Here is a 17,118-nt window from a genome sequence, read left to right on the forward strand (position 1 = left end):
TTTCATGCTGGAAATATTTAGGTCCTGAAGCAACTAAAGCTGAGAGGTTAATAACCTCTGCAGATTACTTATGGGTTGCTGGATACCAATATGATGTCCCACACCCTGCAGGGTAACAGAACTAGAGCCAGAACCATTGGCACTGTGACATTCCTGAATGAAATCCATGAATGAGAAATGAACATTAATTTGGCAAGGATAAGAGAATTGAAGTAATATGATTGAATAAATGAAAATAATTTAAATGAAAGAAAAGGGAAGATGTATGGGTAACCTTGCAGCAATCTTGGGAACCACTGTTAATAGAGAAGTATTTCAATTAGGTATTGTCTTCTTTCTTACTTCTATTAAAAAAAAAAAAAAAAAAAAAAAATAGAAAATTCTGTTTATAGCACACACCCCCCCCCCCACAGATATCAAATGTTTGTTTTAGATTAGCTACTCCCAGTAGTGTTCTTGGAAACCTTTGCATTGAAAAAGCCCAGGGAAACACACCATCAGAATTGTCTGTAACAAAGCCAGCTCTGTCACAGAAAGAGCATGGGAGTTGAGCTCTGTGTTCCACTCCTGGATTTTGTCCCCAGGCCTGGGCACTTGCATTTGCAGTAGATTTTATCTGGCATATGGAAGAAACCCTGGCATACACCCACACTGTGTTTGCAGGATAATCCATAGGCCTAGACATTGGTGGATGCCTTCTGAAACGTGACAGAAGTGGGTGGATGGCTTGGGCATCCAGGCATTTTGGGCACATTGTCATTGGCATCCCAACTCAATGCTGAGCACCCTGTGCCCATGAGTCCTCCCACAGAGACTTTTGATTTTGCAAAGCCACAAAAGAGAGCAGGACTCCAGCTCCCCACCCTGCCAGTGATAAATGCTCGTTCTCATTGCCTTTTGTGTCTTTTGAAAAAGTGCTCCTTTGAAGCCCCAGCTGCCACTACAACTGTGTTTCTCCTCTTGTTCCTTGGCCAATGAAGGGGGAGCCTTGTGTCATGGGAGAGAGGAAGATCTACAGAAAGCGCAAGCCTGGAGCCCAGTGTTCCCTAGGTCGGGACTATTCCCAGACTGTGGTGTCTGAGCCCTGTGTCTGTGGCCAGGGAGACTTTGAGTGGTGAGTATGTGACTCTGGGGACTTGGGCAGTGGCTTTGTCCTGAAATGCTACCCAGACAGAAAACCTGGCAGAGGAGCTGGGTCTCATGCAGCTTTGTGGCTGTGGCTGTGATCAGAGCATTCACTCCTGAGTGAAGGAGGCTTTCCCTTCATCTGCAGGAAATATTTGTTCATCTCCATGAAAAATCCAAGCCTGGAATTCAAAAGCAAAATAATTGCAAGTACTGATGGACATTTTATGTCTGTCATTCCAGAATAGTGACAACCAGGACTTCTCTGGTCAAAAATATATTCCTTTCAGAAGAAGGAGGGTATTTCTCTGTCCTCACTCCCAAGGTCATTGACTTCCTAGGGGCAAGCCAGCAAAACATGCACATTTTTATCATTCCTCTGAATTGCTGGGAACAGTTGATTGCTTCTTAACAATGTTTTATTGAAAAATTTCTGAAAGGGCTTCTGTGACATGACTGTACAGCCCACCCTTGTCAGATATAACAACTTGTTTTGCATAAATATTGGTGTTTCTAACTTAATGGAACCATAATTTTGAAATTGCTTTAAGGTCACTTTGAAAGCAGCTTAAAAATAAAGCAGGGGAAAAATTAGACACTGCTTGCTATTGCTTGACAATCAGAGATAGGAGATGGGAGAATGCATGTCAGGATCTCTGCACAAGGAATTCCTACATGGCACCTGTGATAGACAGTATTTCTAAGATTTAAGACTGTCAGTATCTGTGATGTTTGAGCTTAAATGATCAGAATGTCATTTAAATGGAATTCAAAATACCCTGAGAGATGATCAGCTGAGAAAACATCTTAATCTTTATAGTAGGTTATTCAGGATCAGTGTCAGTCAGTACTGGTGTCATTTCTGAACATTTCACCCACCTTCAAATACTTTCTGAAGGGGTCTGAGGCATGAGATCAGTACATTTATTTGAACTTAGGCTCACAGTTGAGACTCACAGACTCTTTCAGAGCATGGACATGGTGAAATGCAGGAAAAAATATCAACCAAAGTATTTTCTTGACTATTGTAGTAGTTTGTCTTTAAGAGAGAGTCAGGGATGTAGACCAGAGATTTTCATCTGATCTGGATGGCTGTTTAATTTGTTCCTAATGTCAAGATCACATCTGACACTCCGTATCTTGACTCATGGGATCTTTCCCCTTTGTTCCCATGATGGGAACTTGCAGGACAAGCTGTCTTGCCTTGCAGTATCTGCCCTTGGCACTGGCACTGGCCTCTGGGGTGAATCCAGCACCATCTCCACAGATGCCTATGAATTTATTTGGGTTTTTTCCTTACACTGTCTTTTCCTCACCCGCTGTATATTTTCCAGTTTGTTCTTTCCAAGCAATATGTAGAAAGCTGTGGGAGCTGAATTGGCCTCAAATGCTGCCTTGAAAAGGCTCTGCCTCATAATGCACCTTTTCAATCACTTGACAGGTTCCTTGAATACATTCAGTATCATTTTTGCTTAACTTTCCCCCTTATATGAGAGGATATTTCTGTTAAACTTGTCAGTCCTGCAGAGGAAATGCAATTAGAGGACAACAAGCTGGTTTTTGTTTCAGACCCTGCACTGCCAACAGAATGGTTAACTGGCTTCCAGTTGCAAAATTGTTATAGCTGGTGATGGAGAGTCAGAAGAAACTTTATGGTGACTTTTGATGCTGCTCAGCAGGGCTGACTGGAATATGTGAGACAGTCCCTTAGAGGAGATACTGGCAGTGCTGGAAGTGGGGCACCAAGCTTGATGATTTTAAAAGTGATTTTTCAGAGAGGAAGTGTGGACTCAGCTGCTCTGATTTGTGACTTATAAACAATGAGACAGTTGCTTAGTCAGTGGCAAGACACAGGTTGTTCCAGAACATATTCTAGATCCATCTGCCTTCCTTGGGATGTCAGTATGAGAAGGGGAGATGCTGACAAGGTGGACTGGACAGGTGAAAGGACAGCTCCTATTTTCACCTGATGCTCTTTCAGGAAAAAATGGTTCCTTTTCAAGGAAAAATGTCCACCCAGCCTCTTCTGTCCGGGCTCAGAGTTGCCAGTTGTTCTTGAAAGCACTGCCTGGTCTGTGGGCTGAGCTGGGCAGGTCCTGTCAGGGGCAGGAGGAGGGTCAGCAGCCAGGACTGTGTGAGCACAGTGACCAGCAAATCCCAGCAGATGGGCCCTCTGCTTCCTCAGTAAGCAGGTTTGGAGCTGGTTCTGGCTTGGAGCACCCAGGCCCTTGCTGTGATGACAGCTGCCCTCGAGGGCTGTGGGGTAGGACAGATAACTGCAGGAGCCCTCCAGCAGACACTGTCAGGGCTGTGCCCCCTCCCATTTGGTCACAGTGCCCTTGCCCCTGTCTGCCTCCCTGTTCCCTGCAGCCAGATATGAGGCTGATCTAAAATTCAGGGGCATAAATCACAATTATGCCCTAGTTCAACAAATCCTTATGAGTCAGGATCAGGGGTGACTCCTGCCAGCCCTTGCAGTCATTTCCAGAATCAAATGCTGGCCTTTCTCTAACAGAGAGAATGGCAGAAGGATCTCATAAGTGATATTAAAGTGCTTGCTGAGCTTTCTTTTCCCTCCTCCTGCTTCTTTATTTACTCTGTCAAGATAGCTTTCCTGAGAAAGACAGCACAGCAGCTGGACTTGATTATTTCCTTAACTTATGCAAACCCTGGGGCTTGTGAGAGAGAAGGTGGGCAGCATGTGAGGTTTTAATATACATTTAGCAGAAGTTAATGAACAAGCACAGAACCTTAAGGGCACACAGCAATGTTGTCTTTAATTTTATTAAATATTTATGGAGCTCTTTTCTTCTTTGGGGCAAAGTACAGCTCCTCCTGAATATTTTTAATTACAAAGTCCCTGCCAGGCATTTTTGACTGTGCAGGTCGGACCCACTGAGAATGATTAAATTGTATGTTGAGAGAAAGAGCATTAGGGAATCTCCAAACCATTTAAAGTAGCTTACAGAATTTTTGCCCTCTAAAAAAGGAACAGTAGCAGCCTGGGTCATTGGGGACATAGCACAGTTTTGTCACACCAAAGCTCTTCCTAGAGACTTTCTGTTGGCAGTTCAGGCTCTGAACAGGGGAAGGATAAAACTCAGAGTGTCCTAAAGGACACAGAATACTTTCAAGACAGTGGCTTCTGTAGTGTCTTTATTTTCACAGAGTTTTAGCATGTTGGCATTTGTTAACTTGCTGTAGGCAAAAATTTTTATTTGTCCTTTGAATCCAGCCTGTCAATAAAGACTGCACATAGAAACCTGATCCAGACCCTATAAAAACTTATGGAAAGCTTTGGATTAATCCTATTGCTTCATCATTGTATTGGCACACAAAGGCAGCTGTAAAAGGTAGTTTTGGATGTGGCTGTGTACACTTCCACTCTTAGGTGGTCCAAGGAAGAATCAATACCCTGGATTGCCTTCCCTGTGTGACACAATACCATGTAATCTTAGACTATGAAGTTGGCTGTGTTTTCGTTTAGTGTTGGAAAAACATCAGCTGTTTTTTTTCTCTCAGGCAAGTCACAGCTCAGTCAGGGAGCCCATTAACATATGTAAATATACATACTGTGGCTAGTTGTCAGAAGTGCTCCTAGTGTTTTATATTCCTAGCCACTGTTGTGAAAAAGTGACACTAGATCTTAGAATCAGCCTGGTTCCTTCTAAAAGCAAAGACTGCAAAAAACAAACAAACCAAAAGAACTCAAAAAGTGAAATTTAAGTTAGAGATTAATAGGAAAAGAACAATACAATATTCTTTCTGAATCTCTGTCATGTTTTGTTGCCAAATGAAGCACAAGTCCTCCAGTGCTCTGTAAGGTTGGTAGCTCTGCTGTTGTTGGGACCAAATGCCTTCAGTGAATTGTGTTCCAGCCTCTCCAACTAGTCCAGCACTTTGTCTCTGGATGATGCTGTGCCACCCCAGCAGAGAACCAGCAATATACACCTGCTCTGGGGACATCACCTAAACCTCTGAGCTAGCTCTCGTGGAGGGCACAGTGATGGACTCATGACTTGTCTCCACAGTGACTATGGATATGAGAGGCACAGCAACAACCAGTGCATCCCAGCCTTCTGGTTCAGCCCATCCTCCCTGTCCAAGGATTGCAACGTTGGTCAGAACTACTGGAACAGCACTGGGTAAGTGCACCTTGCAGTCTGTCTGGTTTGGGTGACTGCAGTAGACAAGAGAGCCTGGGTATCTCTGTTTTTCCTCTGCATCCCATGATGCTCTTTTTCTCTTATCCATGAGGTGATTGTAACAGCATCTGTATGGGAAATTGCCTTGTTCCTCAGAGAGAGGGAGAAGCACATTAACATAAGTGACACGTAGATATTGCATTGCTAGCAAGTGATGTGGGATCCCTGGAGCCTAGACTTGGAGCTCCCCTTCGTTGCAAAATTAAAACACAAATCAAAAAGGTCTGTCTGAGAGACAGCTGAACATTTAAATGGACAGGTTTGAGGTATTTCACATTGTGTTTTATTGAACCTCTTACTATCTTACAGCTCCTATTTATATCAGCTTCTAGGAAGGCTCAAATGAGCAATTTTTAGCCTCTATGTTTTCTTCCTCTGCCATTTTCACTTTGTACATACAATGCCTCCCATTTCAGACAAGCTTCATGTGCTGATTTCTCCTGGTCTAACCCAGAACAGATGGCAAGTGTTGGTTTATTATGGCAGCATCACTTTGCAAATGCTCTACTATATCATGCAGGAAATGCTGTGAGACTTGAATTCCACAGTCTGGTGAATAATTGCAATATTCTTTCTAGGACAGGGCAGGCCCTGCAGGTTTTGTAGGGGTGATTCTGGGTCTTGTGTCCTGCCTGCTCGATGGTTTTGGCAGGAACCAGCTCTGTTCCTGGCTGGTTGGTGTGGGTGGCTCTATGAAATGAGGCTGCTGGGTGTCCAGAGGCATTTGACCTCAGAGACCCCATTTCAGCTAAAAGTTGCTTTAAATATGGGATGTAGTTACAGGAGCCTTGGGCAGTATGATTGCTTGTAGCCTTCTTGACAGAGAGCAAGAAGAAAATAGTTTGGGTTGATATGAAATTAATAGAAAGGGTTAACCCCCCTCAAAAACACCTGGAAGAGCCAACCTCTTCCAAGAAGAGCCAAGAGAAAAACCCATACCTCAAATAATTTTAAAACTGAACTGGGAAAAACCCTTGGCATATTTTTTTCAAGTACCCTCTAGCCCAATAGAAGCAGACAAAACCTAATTAATGGTGTAATTAAAAAGCTGGGATGCAGGATGCAATCCTGCAGGTGTTGGGTTGGAGGAAGTCTCTGCCTTTTAGCAGGGCAGAGTAATTCACCTCCACAATGTGCCTCTTCTCAGTGATGCTGCTGAGAATCTCTGGAGAAAGTTGAATTGTGATTGGTTTGGCTTTCTCCTATTTAATAAAGCATTGGGTTTCATTGAGTTTTCCTTTCAGTGAGGGTTTCATGAAGGCAGTTGGCCTTTGAAAAAACATGGATTAATGTGGAGAAACAAAACAAAAACAGAACAAAGGAACTTTTCTGCCCACTGTGTGAGCCCCATGTCCTTCTGTTCCTGCTCCCCAGGTACCGAAGGATTGTGTCTAACAACTGCACAGATGGCTTGAGAGAGAAGTACATGGCCAGGATGGAGAAATGCCCTGGAAAGGCACCTCGAGGATTGCACATCCTCACCTCTGATGGGAAACTGGTCCTGGAGCAGGGGCACAATGCCACCTTCATCATCCTCATGGAAGAGGTGTGTCTCAACCTCTATGTGGCAGGACTGGCGTTCTTTTCCTTCACTTTTTAGGTTGCTGAGAGGAAAACAGCAGTCAAGGGGGATCAAGAAATGGTGAATGGTCCTGAGAGTTATGAGACTTAAAGAATTTAAGAGAATTGAAGGCTACAGTGACACATACAAGCAGGTCACATTGAGTCACACCAAAGGTGTTGGGTTATCTTGTCTATCAGTGATGATGTTAATGCTGAAGAATGATAGATGTAGTAAAAAAATTTATTTCTCCACTCACTTGTTGCTCCTCTAGTAAACTGAAGTTTATGGAGTTTATGAGGCAGAAGTGGTGTTTCTGTGATGAACAGTTCTGTATCTGGGATACAAAGCTTTAACTTCAGCTTTTCTGGGAAAGGCTAAGAACACTGGGGGACATGTTCACACTCATGGGGAACAATGAGGGGGATTGTTATTTTGCAGTGGGAATTGAGCCTCCTCAAAGCACCTCTAGCCCCCAGCCCTTACCTACTGTACAATTATCTCTGTAGCCAGCAGTAGCATAAGTGACACCAGACCATGCTGCTGCCAAAAGCATCAAAATGTCGAGGTTCCTGTGGCCAGGGATTGGGGTGGTGCTGGAGAAACACAACTGTTTTTTGTCACATTTTCTGTTCTGTGTATGTTATTTTGGAGCAGTAGCTGGAGACAGCTAGGCAGACCAATCACAGACAGACACATTCTCACACTAAATTAATTCTTATATAGTAGCTAAGTATTTCACTGGGACCACACTAATCTGACAGGGCCTCTTTACTACTTCCTCAGAGGTTCATGCATGCTCTGCTTTTATACAAAGGGGATTTCTTGTCTACTTGCTGCTTCTTTTCTATTCTGCAACTTGACATGGTAAGGCAATTTGTGTAGACACTGTGAGTGGGAGTTCAGAAAAGAGCAGATATAATCTAAAAATTAGGAATCAACTAGTAATTTATTAAGGAACTCAAGTGGAACTGCTGCATATGAAGAATGATAAACAGATGGGGAATAAGGCAGCAGTCAAGGTAGCTGAAGAGTAGAATCTGCAAGGATTTAGAGATTGAAGAGGCAGCTGAATAAATATGTGAGGGTGTTCACTGTAATGTCTGTTGTTGAAAAATAATGGTAGTTAGAAAAACATTTCATTGGAGGAACCTTTTTTTTAAGGAAAAAAGATCTTCAGAACATGTCTCTGTTAGGTGAACAGTTTGAAAGTTGTGTGTTGAGTTTGTTTCTTAAAATAATAAACTTTCAAGAAGAAAAGAACACTGAGATTTTCAACAAAGGTATTCCAGTCTTTTAGCGTGAACCTGAGAAGAATTGTGGCCAAAGATTTCCTTATGACTTGGAAGAAATAATTTCTTTAGAGGTCTTAATTATTATTTACCTTGCTGCTGTACAGATCCATTCCTGGCTTCCTCCATTTCTCTGGTCAGTCTGTTTACTGGTGGTAGTTTTGTACCTAGGTTCACACTTCCTTTCTGAGCCATACAGCAGCCTGGCCAGCCCTCCCATGGACACATCTGTGTGATCTCCATCAGCTGTGCCAGACTCAGCCTGGTGAGCCAGCAGCTCCTCCCTGCCTTCTAGAACACACCCTCAGTACAGGGAGGGGACTGACCTGTAGGCTGTCTGTGGAAAATGAAGACTTCATCATACTTAATCAAAACCTCTCAGGATTTATAGAACTAACTTTAGTAGGATTCCTCACAGTGGTATTCAGAATACATGTGTGGCAATGACTATGGACAAAGAAATGCAGAATGACTGTTCCTGTGTTTTCAGGAATATGGGGCTGGACTGTATCCATGCAAGGGAACATGAGGAGATATGAACCTTTTTAGACTTTTTTTATAAAATTTCTGGATTTGGTTTTTATCACAAAGAAATAATGGAGTGTCAAATAGCCATTGTGGAGTTGTGTTCTCAGCCATGTCTGTTACTGATCCCCATACTAGAGCCAATCTTTGTGACAGCTCATGCCTTGTTCCCTTCCAGTTATTTAAATGTGCCTCTTGAATATGAAGGGATAGGAATGATTTCTTTTTCCTTTTGAAATTCCTCTGCTTCCCTTCTATTTTAATTTATATTTATAAACTCCAGAATATCTGACATCTTTGTGTGGGACTAGCCTGCTTAGTTTAGTATTTTTTATACTGGATACAGAGGCATGGAAAGGAGAAAGAAAACATGATTAGTGTGATGGGCAGCCTTTGCATTGAAGAGCCAGCTCATAATTGGGTGAAAAGATCATCTGCTACTGTTTAGTCATGAAAAATCTGTTCCTGCTTCCCTACGTGAAACCATCTCATTTCAGATAGAATCATATCGGAGAAACAAGAACAAAATAGAAAAGAGAATTGTCAGGCAAGGGAGATGAGCTGCCATGACTGGTGCAAGAGATTTCAGCCTGAGGTCATCAGTGATGAATCCAGCCCAGATCACATTTTTATCCTTTGTTCAGTATCTTCTGTATGAGATGGACTTGGGGTCTTAGTGCATTCCCTCGAGAAGTGGTTTTGAAAGGTTTAACAAGCTGTGGGAGCCCTTCTATCAAATAACTGAATATCTCAAGAGTGTAATTTTGCTCCTGCTAGAGAATTTTTTAGAGTGACTTTAAAAACTCTCTGTCTAAAGGATGTTATTGACTACTCAATATTATAGGTATGCTTTAGTGTCATTACCACTTTAGTCCTTTCTGACTGCTCTTTGGTTTATACTGAATTTTTAATGTCCAAGTAGGGCAGAGGTGAATATGAGGTGCCCTGATCAAGTCAATAGCTAAAACTCCCCTGGCTCCCATGGAATGGGAATGAAGGAGCAAGGAAGGAGAGAGATCTAACATATATAATCAAATAGCCATATTTCAAAAGCTACATGCAATAATCCTGATTATATGAGTGTCTGAAGACCTGAAGTATATTGTCAAAGTAAATTGGCATCTGAAAAATACCCTTCCTGCACTCCAATTTCTTCATGCAGGTGAAGTCAGGAGGAGGATAAATTCTGTGGGGGCTGCTAGGGTCCTGATTTTCTACACATGGGACCTGCTTCTTGTGAGTTCTTCCTGTGCATTTACAGCTATGATGGGGTTTACAGGATGACTGTAAAATATTTCTGAATTTCCCATTTAAAAAAAAGGGAAATTTATGAGCAGAGATTTTTTTTTTTTAAACTTTTCAGATTACATCCTCAATATATCTAGGGACTAACTTCAGTTTGGGGCTAGGAACATCTCCAAAATGTATCTTTTTCACCCCCAGTGAATATTGTGCAGATCTTTCATGAAAGGAAATTACTTGGCACAATACATCTTATATATATGCAGAAAGCTAAAGCTACAGAGATTTAATCTGAGTTGTGGTTTTATTTCAGTTTAGTGAAATCACTGCAGCGGGCTTTAGCTTTGTTTAAATTAGCCCTGTTTTGTGTTACATTAGTCAGCTGGGGCAAGTATAAAATAAGGCTCCAAGAAACTGAAATAACAGTCACTTGTACAGTTCAACTACAGTGGTTTAAAGCATGATTGAAACTAAAATAGTGCAACTTCTGTCTCCAGACAATACCTGTGGTGCTGGAATTTCTTGTCTGTTTTTTCCCTCCTTCATTTAATAACTGTCATTGACAGTAATCCTAGAAGAGATTTTCTCATCATCTGCTTCATTCTCCTGTGTATCCAGGCCCTGTCTCTGTGTTGACTGACATAAGACAAAAGAAATAAAAATCTGTCAGTTCTCACCGTGGGACTCAACCTGTATAAATTCAGCCATCCTGAAGCTGCATGTCTGGATGAAACTGGTCTTCTGAACTCTGTATAATCAGGGGTGGATATTTGCAAGAGGTGATTCATGTCACCTGTTTCAGTTACTTTAGCATGAGATGCTGGTCTTTTGCTGGCTGTGTCTTGCCACTTTGGGGAATGACAGAACAAAGCTCAGCTTTTTGTGAAAAGTTACTGCTTTGTGTCCATCCTAATGAAGTGGAACTAAATGGGATGGAGGGCCATACAAATCCCTTTTATAATATAAATCCCTTTTATCAACCTTCTCTGTTGCAGGGTGATCTCCAGAGGACAAACATCCAGCTTGACTTTGGAGATGGCATTGCAGTGTCCTATGCCAACTTCAGCCCAGTGGAGGACGGCGTCCGGCACGTGTACAGGAGTGCTGGCATCTTCCAGGTGACAGCACATGCAGAGAACAGCCTGGGCTCAGACACTGCTGTCCTGTTCCTGCACGTGCTCTGTGAGTACTTCCACTGCCAGATTCCTTGGGTAGCAGTCTGACTCACTCAAAGCCCCTGCAGCTTCCAAGGGTGGATGCAGACCCACATACACATGCAGATCGTGCTCTTCCAAAGGCTTGGGCTTCTAGGCACTCTTCTGACTTGTTAAATAGACTTTATTGAATGCATAAGGGAAAGGAAGGGGTTTTTTAACATGAGTATATTTGCAGTCCTCAGAGTATGGAAAAAGTCTGAAAATGTCTGTTGGGCTTTCTGAAAGGGTCAGAGACCAAGCAGCACGTGAAACAAAGTCCAAATGTGTATTTTCAGTATGTGTCTTACTCCAAGAGGATTAGTTTAAACTACTAAATTTTGAGTCACTTACTCAGAATTTCAGAGATTACAGTGCTAATATAATGAAATAGAAGCATTCTGCTGAGCATGCTTCCTGAGATATGAATGTACTGAGGGCTAATGTGCTGCTTTTCACATTTCATGTGTTTGACATGCACCCCTGATGTTTCTGTCCTGTTTGATAGATCAATGCAATTTCTCTCCCGCTGACACATGAGCAAACTCAGATATAGAGCTCTCTGTTACCTTCCCAAAGGAGAGAGCAGAGAGGGTGGAATGCAGGATGAGACCAAAAAGAGCCCAGTTCTTTGATCTCCTCTCAGACTATGAGACCTTCTGTGTTCAGATGCACCTCACCAATTTTGCCCTTAATGCTTATCATAGCCATATCTGCCTTCCCTCTTTACCTGTCAGAATATCTTACATTCTGGCTTTTGCTTGAGCTTCTCTGCTGAAAGGAATTTCCAAAACTCAAGAACTTTTTTCTCCATTTTAATTTCCAGCTCCCTGTGTGAAGGAATAAATGTTCCTTGAAGCTTTTATTATGCTCATAATTCCCTCAAAGTCAATCATGGCTGCACTTAACAACCTGTTATTAGAGCATTAACTGTTTTTTGCTTCACCTTGGGCCATTAGCTGACAAAAGTGATGGTTACCTGGTAATAACAACCAGATTTGTATGGATTATCTGATTTTTCTCAAAGGAGCTACTTTTTCATAGTGAGGATTTTAAAGCAGAATGCAACAAGAGACAGTTCCTTGACCTGGTTTTGCTGCTCCACCCTTTTCTTCATCAACCTTTCAGATCTCTCCTTTGACTTTTATATCATTCTTAGGTGGCCAATTTATTATGATGATCTCTAGGGAAATATTTGGCAAGCACTTACATTCATGCTAATGCTGAAATAAGATGATACCTCAGTACTAAACTTTTAATATATTTGGAAGTACTGGTCAATATAGGAAATTTGACCTTGAAGTTCAGATGTACAGGCAAAGTATGCCTGAGAATCATTCTTACTGTACAATCACTCTGGTACTGAGATCCTGTGCTGAAAAAAAAGAGAGAAAAAGGCTCCTTGTCCTCCAGCAATATTAATTTTCTACCCTTCAGCTTTATTAGCAGCCAGTTAACTTTTCAGCTTTCTGGAATCTGCTGACAAGTTGCTTGATTTGATACTTAAAGGAAGAAAAGATATTAGTGTTTTTCCTCTTACTTGCACTGTCACAGAATATTTAGGGGAACCTGCTGTTCTTGCACACCCAGAGTACTTCCTATGGCCAGAGCTCAGGGGTGACTTTCTGGTAGAGACCTCTTGGGGAAAGGGGGGAAAAAATATCAGGTTTTAAGGTGCCAAAAGCAAAAAATAGGGTCCTTTTGTGCTTGGAGCTTTATGTTCCAGTGATAAAAGAACAGCTCTTGCTCTCCACAATCTTTGTAATCCAAGTAGATGGAGAACTGATTAATGTCCCCATTTTGTGCTAAGAGCTAACACAAGAGGATTGTCTCAGTTAAAATCACCAAATTTCCTGCTTCCCAGAATGAATGTCTTACAAAAAAAAAAAAAAAAAGATTCTGCCTTTTCTTATTTTGTATTTTGTCCTTTCCATCTCACAGGGATTGTCTGTCAGTTTTAAAGCTACTACCCAGAAAGTAACACTGTCTGATGGGCAGCAGTTATCAGCTGAAATTCAGTACCAGCAAAACCAAAAGATTAAACAAGAAGAAAAACAATGGAGATAGTAGAGGCTTTAAATAAACTTCCAAACAAAACCTCAGTATTTTTTACATGTGTTGTTTTTCCTAGAGAGGATCTGCCTTCTGAATTCAGGGCTTCATGCCCTGGATTTCTTCTGGGCATTTGCATTTATTAGATACAACTTTGCATTGGGACTTTGTTATTTTTTTAACTCTTTCAGAATCCAGTGCTTCTGACAGTTACATGCTTTGTTATGCCAGTGCACACATCTTTCAAGTGGTTCCTGATGTTTTACTTGGGGCAGCTGACTCCCCAGAAACTTTCCAAGGTCAGGCCTAAGCCAAAAAGATGCCAATGATTTCCAAAATCACGAGTCTTTATTTTGGAGACCTTTTAAAAAACTGTTGGGGGTATTTAATCAAACCATAAATGCCTCTTACATAACCAGATTTAAGCCATCTTGGCTAAAATGATTTTGCCACAAATCTTAGTAGCTCAGTGTCTATATTTTCAAGGAAAAACCTTCTTTTTCACTTGTGTCCTATCCCTTTCTTGTGTCCTATCCTTACAGCTTTCAATAGAAATTTCCCTATATAATGCAAAGCCAATTCATTGTTTTTCTTCAAAATGCATTTAAAAAATTATTCTAAACACAGTGCTGACCCTGTCTGAAAATCAGCACTATGAAAAATGTGCATAACGGGGAGGGGGAAAGTATTTTTAAATCTGATTATCTTTTTCTGTTGTTCATTGACTGCTGAAATTCTCTTTTATTTCTAAGCTAGACTCTCACTGCTGACACAGGACTTTTGATTTATTTAAAGGAAAGATCCTTGCTGTTCACAACTGTGCAGGGAGGATTTAACTCAAAGCCTTTCATAATGAACTCTCTTCCCACAGGTCCAGTGGAGCACGTCCATCTGAGTGTCCCCTTTGTTGCCATCAGAAATAAGGATGTCAACATTTCTGCAGTGGTTTGGCCCAGCCAGGCAGGCACACTTACCTACTTCTGGTGGTTTGGCAACAGCACCAAGGTACAGATACCCTTTGGCTCATTTTTTCTTCCTAAGCTTGTCACAATAGTCAGGGAACTCTCAGCTCTTTCAAAAACTTCTTGCCTTTGTCTGTTTTGTGTTTTAGTTTTTAACTTGTTGGGAAAGGGTTGTCATTATCTGAACTTCACCCTTTGTGAATTTATTTCCTTCTGTCTTGTGCTGTTCTTAGGAGTCATTACTTTCTCCATCTGGTTGTTATCAGCCCTACTGAGATTTGAAGACCACTGTTATTACCAGTGTTCACTTGCAACTTAACTGAACTATGTGTGGATAATGCTGGCTTTCAACACAGTGTTTAAAAACTGCTGGTGTTCAAATAACCAGGGGGGTTTCCATTATGTGCCAGTGTGCAGTACATAATGCTGGATTCCAGCACAGTACTTTACAGCTCTTGGTGTTCAAATAAACAGTTGTATTCTAGAATTTCAAGCTGAAGAGTTTGGCTGTGTTAGAGAGGGAGATGAGACTTCTTTGTAGTGAATTTTCAAATTATGTGTGTTGTAGCTGTAGGCATTATAATGAGCTTTTTTAGCAATAGTTAAAGTATGCGAAAATACAAGTTTTAATACAAGTGCTTTTAAATGAAGAGAGCAGGATTGCCCATTAGCTACAGTTTTTATTGTAGGCTTTAGAAGTGAGACGGGCACTGTTCTCCATCCTCACAGCTGTGAAATGTACAGCTGTTATTAGCTGTTAGTTTCTGCTGTTATTTACAAAAGCAGTTTAAGTTACATCATCGTCTACATTTGCAATTGAAGGTGTGCACTGAGGTGAGGTCCCAGAAGAAAGAAAAATGGATTTTACATGAAATATGGAACTTGAGATAAGAAATAGACAACATGAGTATTTTGTTTTCTCTTTGACAAAGCTGCTTAGTTTTAACCTCTTACCCTAGCTACCAACTATACCAGGAGAAGCAAAATAAAAACAGTAAGTGCTGCTTCTACTGGGATTTTCCATCCAGTTAGGAAGCTCACTGTAAGAACTTGCTGATTTTTGTGGAAGAGCTCAGGAGCAAAAACAATTTACTGTAATTTGGCAAGTTGCTGTGCCCTAGCTGAACTATGGCAACCACCCACATATGCACATCCAGCAAGTACCAGGTAATTCCAGGTAACAGTTTATACTGCATTGAAATACAGGCATGCAAAATCACATTACAATTCAGATATTTTTGGCTCAGTGCTCACACACAGAGAACCATTCAAGTACATCTGAGACAATTCAAGTACTGGTAACTTGATCATCTGCTTAAGCCCTCCAGCACAGTTTTCCTGCCACTGTTTTTATCCTTACTATAGAAGTTGATTGTGAATAGGGCCTTAAAAAAGATTTTTTGAAATAGAAGGCAATCTAGAAAAGGTAGCACAAAGCATCAGTGTTTGCTGAAGATTTCCACACAGTTTTCACAGTGCTTACTTCTGGGTTGGGAATCTGATTTATTTCAACTTCTAGCTTAAATTTCAGACCCACAGGCAGCAGAGTACAGGCAGATGTGGATGTGTTTGGGATGGGTACTTTGGACATAACTGCACTTGGAGTGGCTGGTCCTGTGGCACCTTGGCATGATTGTACACATTGCTGAAATATGGAGGAGTGAGCACAGTGCCACTTACCTGTGTCTGAACCTCAGACCCAGAGCACTCTTCAATCTCTGCAAAGCATTATCTCCAGCTACCTCATGGAATCCACTTTAACTCTGGCAAGAGATATAGACATAACTGTATCAGCCACCTTTTCTCAGAAGAGCAGTCTGTATCACATCAAAATTCCTCCTGGGATGTTTAGTGTATTGTCAGATCCTTCTCTGTGCCCACTCATGAGTAAACTGGTGTTCTGAGTAGAGGTGGAAGATGGGGACACTGAATTAAAAGATGAGGTGTGTAATATTGTGACTGGTATTATTAGATGATATATTTTATTTCCATGCTGAGGGACTGCAGTTTCTTTTCCTGTTCAGCCCATAGCCATCCCAGGCAGAGCCAGATGTGTCACTGTGCAGTCTCTTTCTCTGTGCTGCTGCATGGGAGAACATTTTCTTAGACTCAAATGACCAGGCTGAGACTCTTCTACTGCTCTCCCCACCCTGCTGAAACTCCTGTACTGAATTTCTACTGTACTGATTTTTGCAATATGCCCAAAGGCCAGTTTGCCTGGATTAACACAGGTCCAGTTTAATAAATGTATCCAGGTGTCTAATAGGTTTGAGCAAATGAACCTTAAACTACTTGATTTAATTTAGAGTTAGTTTCCAGGTCTTGGTTCTTGAATTAAAATTAAGGAGTTGGCTGGATATTAAAACTCCATGATGGAGGTGAAATCATCCATGATAATGGAATGTCCAGCATACACATATACAAAAAGGAAAAAAATGTAATTTTAAAGGCCAGACTGCATCCTCTTATCTGCCTTTTCACAGAAGCACAGCCTGTAACCCCCAGGAGGATTGCTGATAGCACTGCAGTTTGACAGAGGCCCATTCAGCTTCTCCAGGGTCTGTGTATCTCTCAGTAAATGTTAGCTGGGCCTCCAGGGCTGGCACAAGCTGGTGCCCTTGGACTGTGTGTGCCATGTGATAAGACTTTTTGTTTTTCACTGCTTTTTCAGCTCAGTGGATGAGGGGGTCTGAGGAAGGTGGTGTTCTAGACAGAGAGAAATGTGTTTGCCAGTCTGGCCTGTGCAGGTGGAGATTTTGACTTGGCTATGAAGTGACCACTGTTGTGAAGTGCAGTCAGGCTGGCAGCCTGATGAGATAAAGTGTGAGAGCTGGAAGGTGAAAGTTTAGAAGTTTTCCTCTGAAAACCAACTGGCAGTGTACTGAAGGGACAACAGCAATGGTACAATGGCTTTATCTGTTCTCTTAGACCTCTGTGTGCTTTTGCAATGGAGATTCGTAT

At 41.6% G+C, this 17,118-nt stretch overlaps 1 protein-coding gene across 1 annotated transcript in view; it reads left to right on the forward strand.

The window, feature by feature from the left end:
- The window catches only part of SORCS3 (sortilin related VPS10 domain containing receptor 3), a 260,476-nt gene that overhangs the window by 229,381 nt on the left and 13,977 nt on the right, over positions 1-17,118 (forward strand). The window contains exons 16-20 of the mRNA XM_056494921.1: positions 981-1,114; positions 5,157-5,270; positions 6,705-6,876; positions 10,946-11,132; positions 14,067-14,200. Coding sequence (XP_056350896.1) covers positions 981-1,114; positions 5,157-5,270; positions 6,705-6,876; positions 10,946-11,132; positions 14,067-14,200 — 741 coding nt within the window. The remainder of the gene's footprint in view (positions 1-980; positions 1,115-5,156; positions 5,271-6,704; positions 6,877-10,945; positions 11,133-14,066; positions 14,201-17,118) is intronic.

Source organism: Oenanthe melanoleuca, chromosome 6, assembly GCF_029582105.1.
Source record: "Oenanthe melanoleuca isolate GR-GAL-2019-014 chromosome 6, OMel1.0, whole genome shotgun sequence".
NCBI lineage: Eukaryota > Metazoa > Chordata > Aves > Passeriformes > Muscicapidae > Oenanthe > Oenanthe melanoleuca.